Source organism: Ixodes scapularis, unplaced genomic scaffold (genome assembly GCF_016920785.2).
Source record: "Ixodes scapularis isolate PalLabHiFi unplaced genomic scaffold, ASM1692078v2 PGA_scaffold11__112_contigs__length_91849675, whole genome shotgun sequence".
Classification (NCBI taxonomy): domain Eukaryota; kingdom Metazoa; phylum Arthropoda; class Arachnida; order Ixodida; family Ixodidae; genus Ixodes; species Ixodes scapularis.
In genome coordinates, this window is record NW_024609837.1 from 58526235 (window position 1) to 58539047 (window position 12813).

At 44.8% G+C, this 12813-nt stretch overlaps 1 protein-coding gene and 1 long non-coding RNA gene across 2 annotated transcripts in view; both read right to left on the reverse strand.

The window, feature by feature from the left end:
• Positions 1 to 1539: 1539 nt before the first annotated feature.
• The window catches only part of LOC115308870 (peptidylglycine alpha-hydroxylating monooxygenase-like), a 51485-nt gene continuing 40211 nt past the window's right edge, over positions 1540 to 12813 (reverse strand). The window contains exon 11 of the mRNA XM_042289010.1: positions 1540 to 1872. Within this exon, the coding sequence (XP_042144944.1) occupies positions 1692 to 1872 (181 nt within the window). The 3' untranslated portion in view covers positions 1540 to 1691. The remainder of the gene's footprint in view (positions 1873 to 12813) is intronic.
• On the reverse strand, positions 4777 to 8458 carry LOC120849501. Its single transcript, XR_006077453.1, has 3 exons — positions 8374 to 8458; positions 6899 to 7026; positions 4777 to 5014 (listed from the first exon to the last, which is right to left on the reverse strand). It is a non-coding gene; the product is annotated as an uncharacterized LOC120849501 (long non-coding RNA).

A 12813-nucleotide genomic window follows, 5' to 3' on the forward strand; every position in this document is an offset into this window, starting at 1 on the left:
TTAAAATGCAGCAAGTGGAACCAGTGATGATAATTAGCACAGTTTTCATTGTCATATTTCTCCGCGCGTTTAAATTAGATCATAAGCAAAAAATTATATTGGAGCTTGAATAATTACTTATTCAAATAAGTGAATTTTAATATTATTATTATAATAAAAATCGCGGCAATGTATGCCTCTAATTAACGCCAAGATCACGAGAATACTCTATTTAACCATAGTAGTCTTTTCAGAAAGGTGTAATTCTGTTTTCTTTTTAGCATATGAAAAACTCTGACATAGTTATCAAGATAGACAAACAGTTAAACGCTGGATGTAATATGAAGTCCTACGCGTCACGCGGTGCTATAAAAACACACACACACACACACTTGAGCTGCCTGACTCTTAGGCTGTAGCAGTGAGAGCAGCGTTTATTAGTTTATGCGTTTCGTGGACATATTGTAAAAATTTGAATTATTCTCTTAGTCTTGTGCTGGGATAATTGTCATTATTTCCCATGACAATTATCTGAGCGAAAAGGCAACGAGAACGCTCAGATATCAGCACTGATTTTTTCAACAACGACGAATATCAGCCTGGATCGAACAGTATGTCACAAAATAAAGTTTCCGCGAACAACTTTCCTAAGTAAATAATTACGATGTGAGACACTTCTTGAGTCATGAAAGAATCCGAATTTAAGACACCTGTCGAGAAATTAAATTCAAAATAGAGGTAAGTTTCGGTTTCACTCCAGAATTAAAATGTGCATCCTTCCGTAATTAATACGCTAAACACCGTTCTTGTTTTCAGGTTAAAGAGGTGACCTGCGCTCATAAAACGTTAGCTTCCTCGTATTACCAGAAATAATTTATGTCGCTCAGTGAAGCCAGCACACTAGACAGGCTCAGCAGCGGCACGCATCTCCAACCCTCGCTAAACCCGCCATCTTGGAAAATGAGTGGCGCCACCTATAGTTAGTTGGAGTCGCGAATATGTTTTAATTACTATGCTTGGAAAGAGCACATTTATTTATTACATCGATTTAAAATTCCATATCCAGGTTGTTACGAGCAGGTTTTGGGAAGCTTTTCCCGATTTCAGAATTAACTTTTTCATTAAACTCGAAGATTTCTCCCGGTGTCTTTGAATTTTTAATTTGGACCTGAATACTTGTAGAGGGTCAGAGACCTCATAAATCAGAGTGCAACATGACTAAAATTTCTGGAAAACGTTGGCTACAAAACTTTCCAATTACCTAGGCGAAATAGTTATTGTCGCATTTTTAATTACCAGTAAAATATTTTATCAAGTAATAGCTTTTTTTTTTCTAGAATGCTGTTACAATTGTAATAGTACTTTTCTTCTACAGTTTGTAAACAAGCACGCATGGGGTGTATTACAAAAAAAAAGTTGGTTAGAAACATATGTCATAAAGTTGAAATGTTCTTGAGAACAACGTGTGTGTTTAGCACAACAAATTACATTAAGTGTCAGAATTTAATATAAATTGGACGAGAAACACCTTTATTACTCGGTCGAGTCAGTCCGCCAGAACATGTCCTGCATGAACAAAGTCATCATCTACACCCTCTCACCAGTTCAAAACGAGCAGACAAATAATACTGACACTTCCCACTATTGAATGGTAAAAAGGGACACTACACACAAGGAAGTCCTAGTTGTTGAAACCTGGTTAGTTCCCCGCTTCAGTCAGGGGTGCTGGCATCTTTGTCAATATCCGATGTGATCAGGTTCCTGAGCAAGGGGTCCTTTCGCCAGTAGTACGATGGGGGTCCCTGGGAGCGGCACTCTTCCATACTCGTTATCTCGTCCCCTTCCACGTAGTACATGAAATAAAAGGCGCACATCTCGTCGTCGTTGGTGGGGCTGGAGACAGGACCAGAGGGAGCTGGCGTAAGTGTATCTGGGAGGCACAGGGGCAGTTCAGACGGAAGAGGGAAAGGGGGGGGGGTATCTCTCTTTTGTCCGGACTTTCGAGCTATTTCTATGTAAACGTACGAGAAAAGGGGCGGAAATCCTCCTCTACAACTGCCGACCCCCCGCCTAAAGCCGACGGACTGGAGGCCCGTTCACACACTTGCATTTGACCACGACCACGGTGTAAGATAATACTCTTCAGGTGAGGATAGCGTGCTCCTTGCACAGTGCAGATAAAGTTCGCTTTTCACTCTCTTTCTCTCTCTCACTAAGGTTTCAAGCGGCGCCGGCAGATGACTCGTCGACCCGTGGGCACGGCATAGACGGCTCGTGCCGCCTCATGCTTCACACGCGCAGACCTTCAGCGAGGTTGTCGCTCGTGCTGAAGGGCCACAGTGTACCGGGGTGTCATGGCAAGGAGATAATTTTTTTCGCTCTCACACAGTTTCGCCGTTTGGCCACCGGCGACACTGTCAGCCGCGGGCATGGTAATGGCTAACAACAGGACAGAGTTGCAGGAATTAATGAGCATCTGTGGTAGGGAAGGAGAGGAATTAGGTTTAGAATTCAGTAGCGAAAAATCAGCAGTCATGATTTTTAACGAGGATGAAGTTGAGAGGCTGAAGATACAGAATATTACAGTTGAGAGAGCTAGTAAATACAAGTATCTAGGAGTATGGATATGTGATGGTGCAGAATATCTCAGAGAGCATGAAAAGTATATAATAGGTAAGGGCAACAGAAATGCAGCTGTAATGAAAAATAGAGCACTTTGGAATTACAACAGGTACGAGGTGGTGAGAGAGATTTGGAAAGGGGTCATGGTGCCTGGCTTGACTTTTGGAAACGCAGTGCTATGCATGAAATCCGAAGTGCATGCGAGACTAGAAATAAAACAGCGCGGAGTAGGTAGACTGGCTTTGGGGGCACATTGCAAAACGCCAAACCAGGGAGTGCAAGGAGACATGGGATGGGCGTCATTTGAGAGCAGGGAAGCGGTGAGCAAGATAGAATTCGAGGATAGGTTGAGGCAAATGGATGGGGAGCAACGGGCACGAAAGGTTTTCAGCTATTTATACATGAGGAGTGTAGACACAAAGTGGAGACAGCACACTAGGAAATTAAGAGGAAAGTTTTTGGGCTATAGCGAAGATACTGAAGAGCAAGTCTCAGTTAAGAAGAAAGTTAAGGCCACAGAAAGAGATCGGTGGCTAGAGGGAATGCAGAAAAAGACGGCTCTGGAAAGCTATAGATTAAACAAAAGAGTTATTGCCAAAGAAAGCATTTATGACAATTCTAGGGGAAGCTCATTCCCAAGTAGCACAAAATGTGGCTACAACGTTACTGGAATGTTGTCAGGTAACGTTGCCGAACGCTGCTAACGACCGCGGATTCTACACTCCAGTAACGTTACACCACAATGTTACAGTAACGTAACTGCATACGTTACCTGGACATTACCCAAATAACGTTACTGGAACGTTGTTAGATAACGTTGCCAAACGTTGCTAATGGCCACCAGTTCTACCTTCCAGTAACGTCACATCAAAATGTTGCAGTAACATAGCTCTCTATGTTACCTGGATGCTAGATCAGTGATGTTACTAGGACGTCGTCGCTAACGTTGCTAGTTGTTGTTAATGGCCACGAATTCTACCATCCAGTAATGTTACACCAAAATGTTGCACTGACATTACGGCTTACTTAAAAGTGAAGGAATAAAAATGTGAAGAACATACACAAACGACCACTCTTTTATTTCGCAACAACGTTTATTTTTTGAGGAGCAAAGAGTCGCATACAGGTCGAGATCAACTAGATACCGAAGGTGGAGTGTTACTGACTCATCCCTTATCTCCCTAAAGTTCCTTTGATCAAGCCTTCCTTTTGCAGTTAATCTTGACCTGTGCGCGAGTCTTTGCTTCCAAAAAACGAGCGTCGTAACTAAATGAAAGAGCGGTCATCTGTTTTTCCTCAGTGCTTTTATTCTGTCAACTTTCAGTAAACGTTTTTACAATATGCTGGCACTGGCCAGATATTACTGCATGTGTTACTTGGACATTACTGAACAATGTTATCCGAAAATACATTGACAAGCGCTGCCAGGAAACTGCATTTATGGTTGTCATGAAGTCATTTTTTGAGCTGGTGCCTGATATGAGTAAATGGATGTGCATTACAGGCCATTAATGAATCAGCATTTTGAAATCCTAGAAGCAGGACTCCGGAAGAAAACAAGAAGTTATTGGAATAAATTTATTTCAAAAACGAAACCAACATTACAAGTACCAGAGAATTCTTCTGTTTCTTACAAGCTATTAGATCTACAAAATTGTAAAGAACACACTAAATTACAAGGCTGATCTGCATAAAAATAAAAATGTAAAATATTAAAACTCCCAGTAACATAAAGCAAGTAGCCTAAAATAAAATTCTAAATATATCTCAAATTACACCCGATCTTGGGCTAGGACATATAAATAAATAACGGAGGCAATAAACCAAAAATGACTAGAAAAAGAACATAAATTTTAAATCTTCTAAAAATACCACACTAATGTGTACATAAATTAAATAAAAGAAACCACTAGCTGGGGCTAAAATGTATGCATGAATAGAAATTAAAGGTAACATATGCATATTACAAATTGACATAAAAAATTCAAACAACAGGGACTCTACTCATGGGATGGCTGTAAAAAAAGAGAAAGAAATCATTAGGAAAAAAAGCATTTTAAATGATTTAGAAAGCATGAATTTTTTTTTTTTTTTTTCAATTCTATGCATTTAGCACGGTTAACCAATTCCATGCTTCCAACTGGGATCAAAGTAACCAACTACTAACATTTAAAACTAACAGAAAAATCAAGGCAGAAACATGCTGAAAAACAGCGCAAAATGCACGGATAAGAAAACACACAGGACAAGGTACTGTGTGTTCTGTTTCCTTTGTCTGGTTTTCGCACCGTTTCTCAACATGAATTCTTACCAACTAGCCCAGCCCAACTGTCCATCCTTGTAATCAGAAACATGCTTGCCTTCTCCCCTTGTGGCAGCCCCTCAGTCACTCCTGAGAAGAGGCACACTGCTCCTGCAAAAAAATAACACAAAAAAGTTGGTTGCATTCAGAAAATGGGTGCCTATTTCAGGGCAAAGAGTGTCATCAAGATAAAAAAAGAAATGCCTACATCTGTCCTAGCAGTTTCACCACAGTTTCTTTGCATGCACAAGCCATTCTTTTCATCCAGTTTAGACTTTTACCGCAAAGTGTGACCTACCCACAGAAGACAGTGGATACGCGACTTATTCTTTTCTGGCAAGGTAGGCGGCTGTTCTCGGCCACTCACTTTTTCCCACTTCAACCTTCTATTTATTCATGCGTGAAAGGCACTTTCTTAAGAGGGAAACAGCTATTTTCCGCAGCGCCTTTTTTATTTTGTATTTGTAGATTTAACTTTGTTTTCATTTTATCCTAAGAGAATAGCTTTCTTTTTAAGAACATAGATGTGCTTAAAAAAGACGTGCCTGCCCTCTTTGTCAATTTTTTGTAACCGACAGAACCGTGGACCTGTCGGATCTTTGACATGCAGTATATTACTGTATGTCGAATATCCGGCAGGTCCACGGTTCTGTCGATTATAATAAATTAACAAAGAGAGGAGACACGTCTTTTCTTTTCCCCGTATCATGGGCCACGGAGACAGATCACTGCCTCAAGGATGGCTTCATCTTGAAGCAGAATAGGTCTCTTCAAGGATGAAGATATATACCGTATACGCTTTTGAATGGATGTGCATTCATCACTGCACCTGATGATCACAGCTTTTAAAAGTGTCGTTAGTGTTACCGTGTCTTATTGGCCTCATTAACAGAGGTCATCATTTACTAAAAAAAAAAGAATAGAAGGTGACAAAAAAAGGTTCCTTCCTTTTATAAATATATAAGTTTATAAGTTACAATAAATATTAAAACACTGCTATCCTCCCGGCACTAAAAAGAAAGAGTAAAGCTATACGCACTCCGGAGTGCGCTTCGCGCGGAAATGGCTATACGCACTCCTCCGAGAGATCATGCCGCTCGGGCCACCCTTTTCGAACGGCGCGCGAATCACTGGGGCGCTCGTTAACACAGCCCCCCGCCTGCGTTCACGCCGCTTCGCGGCGACAGTATCGGCTGCTAATTACAAAGCGTAACCAGTACACGCCGCTTCGCGGCGTCCAGCCGGCAATCCAAGCCCCGCTGTCCCCGATCGCACCTCCGGAAAGGGAGTCCGATACCATTTAGTTCTGCAAAGTTTCTCGACAACATTCCATTTTTTTTTATTTTTTTTTTATTGTTCATTGCAAAAAAGGAAATGTCGTAAATATCGCCAAATGTCTCGACAAAACAAAATGTTCGAGGAAAAAAAAAAAAAAAAAAAAAGTAGGCCCACCACGGATCGAACCCGCGTCTACGTGCGTATGAGGCGGACACCCTAACCCCTATGCCATGGCACCGCTTAGGAAACTCGTTGTGTCCACTCTTTTTATACGAGAAAAGCGGAGTGCGTATAGCCATTTCCGTCCGAAGCGCACTCCGGAGTGCGTATAGCTTTACTCAAAAAGAAAAATATTTCTACTGCTCAAATAAGCTACGTTCAATGAAACAACTTCGATGAAATGGCGTTCAATGAAACAGCGTTCGATAAAACTGTGTTCAATGAAACAGCTTCGATGAAACAATGTTCAATGAAACGGCGTTTGATGAACTGTCCGGACCCAGGGGCAATGTCAATGAGCATCATATTTTCTACAATGTCAAGCTCATTGCAGACGATGTCATAACATGGTGTTCTTTCATTGGCTAAATAAATTTCTTAATACTTAAAAATGTCTTTATGTAAAGTGGACTAATGCCTTTGTTTGAAATATGGGCTTGTTTTAGGATGCAAAAGTATTTTTCGGGAGTTTAAGCAAAATTAGAAATATCATATTACCATTTTCTTGGTCCTAGCTGGTGCATGCCTGACCGATTCAGCAGCAGCCCATTTGGCGTCGGCTTCCTGCACGATGATGGCTGGCTCATTGTTTTCTGCCTTCTGTTTAAAGCAGGTGCGCACAGCTCCTGTTTCAAAAGTATATAATTACAACACAACGTCAGCTACCACAGTGAAATATCGACAATTTCATGCCCTACGTCAGGGTATTGATGTCGCTGGCCTGTAATAAGGCGGAGCCTCCGGGGCAATAACGGGGGCGCGCGTTAACCCATCCGCCGCGCTGCGCTTTACGCCGCTTCGCGGCGACAGTCTGAGGCGGCTCATTACAAAAAATGTGAACCCACATGTCTGTTTGTATTGGCCCACACGTAAACGCCGCTTCGCGGCGCCCAACTATTCGCTAAAGTATCACTTGGTGAACCGCCCCCTCAGGAGGCTCCGCCTTATTACAGGCCAGCGACATCAACACCCTACTTCAGCATAACTAGAGCACTATATAGCTCCTTCGGAGCAGAGTAGCGCAATCTAGAACGCCGCCTCTCGGCGACTAGTGGCAAACGCCCAGAGGTTCCAACTGCGGTCAGAAATGCATGGAGAACGTGAGAAAATCGTTGTTTCTTCAGTATTGTGGGGATGTACGGAATGGCAATCGTTTTTGACATAATAATGGAACATTTTAGAATAATTTTCGCTAAGTTTTGTGCCCCGCAAGGACGTGACTTTTTTTTTAAAAATTGCCTGAGCGGCATCATGCAGCAGACGACACGGCGACGTCACACCATTCACGTGACCCGCTCCGGCCAACCCGAAAAGCCCATCTCCGCTGCGAGCAAAAATCGTCTGCTTCAAACGCTATTGACTTGGAAATAGCCTTCTCAAAATTTGCACACGCATCCGATATTATTAAAACTTTGATAAAATGTTTAGTGCTTTACTAAATTCACGACAGACTAGTTTTGAAAAGTGTGACCTTGGCGTTCATTTTTTAATCAGCCGTGTTGAGTCGATCTCCATGTATTCTCCCATAGGGCTGGCCGCCTCCTGGAACCCTGAGTACCACGTGACTCGCGCCGAGCCGCTCTGTCGGCCATGTTGTCGGCAAAACACGGAGTTCAAAGGAATGCGCTACTCTGCTCCGTAGGAGCTATATAGTGCTCTAAGCATAACTTGGCAGACATCGGTAACTATGAAATCAGCCAGGGTGTCTAGCAAATTCCTCCTTCTAAGTTCCCCAGCTTTTTCAGGTTTTAAATTCCCTCTCCATTACAGAAGTTTGGAGATGTGGTACGAACTGCTACTAAACACCTCAGTGTCCACCGACTCCTCACTGCTCGTACCGCAACTTTCAAGTTCCTTGCGAACACTTTCGGCTACTCTATGTCTTTTTTGGCGATCGGATAGCTCTGATAGCGAACGCTTCGCCCGCTCCATTGTTCAGCACAAGTAGTAACAACAACGAAAATGAAACATACCTTTGTTTACGTTTCCTCCACGCCGAGAGATCGGCAGAGCGGTCCGATGAAACAGGCCTTGACGGTCCGTTGACATACGGTGATACGGTCATCCGAATGCAGCTCCGGAGTTCCCGGTTGGGCCGATAGGGGCGCCGCGTCGCTGGCTTCTCTCTTGTACGTCCATCCAAAGAGCAGATTCGTAGGTCTACCCAGCCGACTCCGACCAAACTGTTATGCTCATATTCGCCGCTATGATTTTCAGCGCAGGCGACGTGTATATGATCTTCGCTACCGAAAGCGAAGCACTCTGGGCTCTTCCGACCAATCAGGAAGAGGGAAGGGAAACGACCGTTTTTGTCTTTTTTGTTTTGTTTGCGCTCGCTCGTCACTCCAAGCTTTCAAACCGTTCCGCGCGTGCTAAAATCGAAAGTGCGGTGCGACGCTGCTGCGCGCTTATAATAATTAGAGATGTACGTCTCTAATTTGACAGAGATTCTGTCGAGTGTTTTGCGTGCCTCATGACGGCGTATTACGGAGTCTACAGCGCGGCGAAGTAACCTCGGAGTGCTCATTCCGCTTTCCAACAGACGACAGGTGAACTTCTATATCAATTTTTTTTTTTTGTCAGCGTTCGAAACTCGACTTTTCCATCAGAGCATCGAAATGGATTGCGTATGCAAATCGCCAGGACTTTGGAAGCCTGCCCGGCTTGCCGACGAGCAAGCTGCGCCAGCGTCGTTTGTGCAGCGAGCACTTCGGTGCTACCGTGTTTGAAAGTTGTGGGAAGATACGTTTGTGGAAAAACGCGTGCCCCACCGTTCTTGTTACGAATCCGTTGCTGCAAGGACTTGCTCCTCTGGGTGAGTTGCTGTCAGAGCAATCTTCAGTTAATTTGACAGCTTCGTGTTTATATGTTAGGATAGAGTACCGATAAAGCACCTACAGTCAGAGATGTAGACACTCCAAAACAGTAGTTCTTTCTTTCTTAATTGCATTGCCTATTAGCGAGTTTGTTTATGGTTTATTCATCGTTTATTCTTATGCAGCTCACCTGCAAGCCTTTTCCTTTATTTCGGTGTTGATTTGTTTGTTTGGGTATTCAGAAGTTTAGTTTGTGGGAGTTGTTTATAGAGCATTTAGATAATTCGATGATAAGTGCTATTCTCTTAGTTTGTACATTAAAGTAATTAATTTCGTTTTACAACTTTACTGTGTTCACTGCCTACTACAGTTCTTGGTTCCCCTTTGAGGGCGGTGGACTGCCAACGGAGTTTGTAGATGCGTGTTTGAAGTACCGCAACTCATTTGAATGGGGTTCAATAAAAAAATACATTTCAATGAACGTGCTGTTTCTGTTTGATTGCACTGGTAATATCACGTGAAGCGCAGTTGTTGTGAAGTATATCGCGCGCGGCTCGTCTGCTAGACCGGTGCCGTGCTGGCCGCTCACAGCGGTCGGCGCGGCACCAGCCTCGCAAACAAACCAGAAAAATAAAAACAAAAATAAGAACCCCAGGGGGGGGGGGGGGGGGGGGGGGAGGGAGGGAGGGAGGGGGAGGAGGAGGACGGAGGGCGCACGCCAACGGCAGTGGTGGCGCCATCTGGCAGCCTTTGGAGACCGATTTTAATCTCCGACCAGACGTATGTTCGCCTTTCTGCCACTAGCGCCTCGTGGCGCTAGTTTTTCCTTACCATGGTGGAGGCTACAGCTGCACTCGGCTGATACGGTCACGTGGTCAACCTGGCTTCGACCTTGCTTGGCTTGAGCTACTTGCACTCTTGGCGTCTTGGCTTGTCAACAGTGTGCGTAAACGAGTAAACGACTAAACATGAAGTTTCAAGTAGGAATAAACCACTGTCATAGAGATCAGTGGAATAAACTGTGGAAATCTGTCTGACAGTACTAAAATAAGTTTTTTTTTAAGAGTTATAAAACATTACATCGATTGGAGAAATTGGAAATTGGTATAAGCCGTACAGCCATAACCGTGATGCCGTACTAGTGTGCAATCATGGCGGACGATGGCGATCTTGCAACGTCTTGCAGTCCTTGCAGTGATCAGTGGATGACCTCGACCGTAATATCGGTAACGATAGTGAACTGTTAACATCGAAACGGTAGTACCGTGGCTATGCGACTGTGCTGTGCCATTGTGATGTGTCCAGATAACAAATGTAGGCAAAGAGTGGTCCACGCAGAGCGAGCTTCGAAGCCTCAAGCTCAAATATGTTCTCGTGTCGACGGCTCTTTGGCGAGAAGTGAACGGGGGCTAACAATGTGTGTGCGATTATACTCGTTTCATTATAATTAGGGTCCATATTAGATGAGCGAATGACGTTTTAGCGAACAGCGGCATTTGAGCGAATCGACGTTTTAGCGAATAACGGGGGCGCGCGTTAACCCATCCGCCGCGCGGCGAGTCTGCGGCGGCTCATTACAAAAATGTGAACCCACTTGGCCCACCCGAGAACGCCGCTTCGCAGCGTCCGAATTTTCGCTAAAGTGTCATTCGGTGAAACGTGGACATTCGCTAACACGTCACTTGATAAAGTGAGTGCCTCCCCCCTTGGGGCCCTTCATTTTGAGTGGTCGGCGGAGTGCGTCCTTGTATCCGTGGCCCTTGATGCTAGATCTCCTTCCTACCTGCCCCTCCCCCCCCCCCCCCCCCCCCCTCTCACTCACTTTTCTTTAATCTCACCCCATTCCCGTCCCATCTCTCCTATGTTGCCTTTTCTAACCTTTCACTCCTCATTTCCTCGCATGATTTAATGTTTGTGGCCCCCCCTTCCCCACCTTCATAGGATTATATGTTCGTTGCCTTTGACCTTTGATCTCGACTTCGGACCCTTGACTGCTCCTCCTCGCCATCTCCCCTTCTATCTCCTCGGTCTCCTTATTCCTCCCTCCCCTCTTCCTCTACTCTCTTGTCCACCTTCCTCTTCCTGCTACCCATCCTACTCATCTTTCCTCCCCTCTTCCCCCTTCTCTCTCGTTTGAGTGATTCTATGTTCATGGCCTTTGACCTTTTCTTTTTGGTGGCAGCTGCATATGGCTCTTCATTTTGAGTGGTCGGGGAGGTGTGATCTTGTGTCCATGCAACAGGGGTGGAACGGCTGCGCCATTTGCGCCATTTTGCGCCAGACGCATTTGTCTGCGCCATCCTGCGCCATGTTTCGGAAACTGCGCCACAGCCAATACCTCGCGCCATTATGCACCAAATTGGAAAACGTGCGCCAAAAAAATTGTATTTTGTCTTGGTTTCGGTTTCTATCGACTCGATTGGCAACAATGATCGCGTTTAGCTTGGTCGGCCTTGCAATCCTTTTTTTCTCTTTATTCTCCCTGTGTATCCCGAGTAGGAAGTGTGCGAAAAAAATTCGGGGTTCGGATTCCAAGCGCTACACCATCTGCCTCTGGATTGTTATTCTTCAACCATAAGCGGTTAAACAAGTCGGTCGAGGTGAGGTCGAGTCGTTAAGCGTCAGATTGCCTGAGGCTCCGCAGCCCGGGATCCGGACGCCAGTCAGTTGAAAACAAATGAGCAAAAGATTCCTTCTAGCACTTCATCGTTAGAAGTTGGAACCGCATTCCTGCAAGATAAATCGTGATTTGATAGATCTGAAACGCAGTCCGATCCGAAACCTTGCCGGCCAGCAGCTCTCACGCGAGCGGTCGATCTGCTCGGCATTACCTTGCTCCTGCTTATCGCTTCGAATACGATAACTCCGTTAATCGTAGTCTGCTGCTTCGATATTGAGTTGCACAATAGGATAAACTCGAATTTTGTTGCGATATTGAGTTGCGCAATATGAGAAACTCGAAATTTGTTTCCCTGTTCTTCCGCGCAACTGCACGTCCGTTGCTTACGCACGTCACGTGGTTCGCACATAAAATCACTCTGTCGAGGACGTGTGGACTGTGCGATAAGCGGTGCTGGTTTGCATTTTGAGCAGCTGAAAGCCACTCGGAAAATATCAAGGCTCACAAAGTTCCAATTTTTCGCATCTGTTACACTGTTATCCCATCTGCCTAGGTCCCTAACCACTCATGTTTATCTGGGCTGCTAAGCACAACTGAAATTGCTCCCGTGCTTGTCTAAGACATAAGCTGGAGTGCAATGAAAACTGATTTGAGCTGCTCCTAGCCTGCTCCAGAGTGTAGTTTTAGCTGCTCCCAACCTGCTCCAAAACAGCTGTTTTAGCTGCTCCCGTGGCTGCTCCCAAGCACATTTCATGAGTTCCACCCCTGATGCAACCGAGGCCTATGACCTGCGATGTTTTACGTCTTACCTGGCCCCACCCCGTCCCATCTCCTCATTCCCCTCCACTCCTTCTCCCCCATTGGTCTCATATTCCCTCTGTGTGCTCTTCCTCCCCTCTTTCCTCTCTCCTCCCTCTGATCTTGCTCCTCCCTGCCCCACTTCTCTTCATCTTTCTCTTCATGCTCCCTCAGCCTCT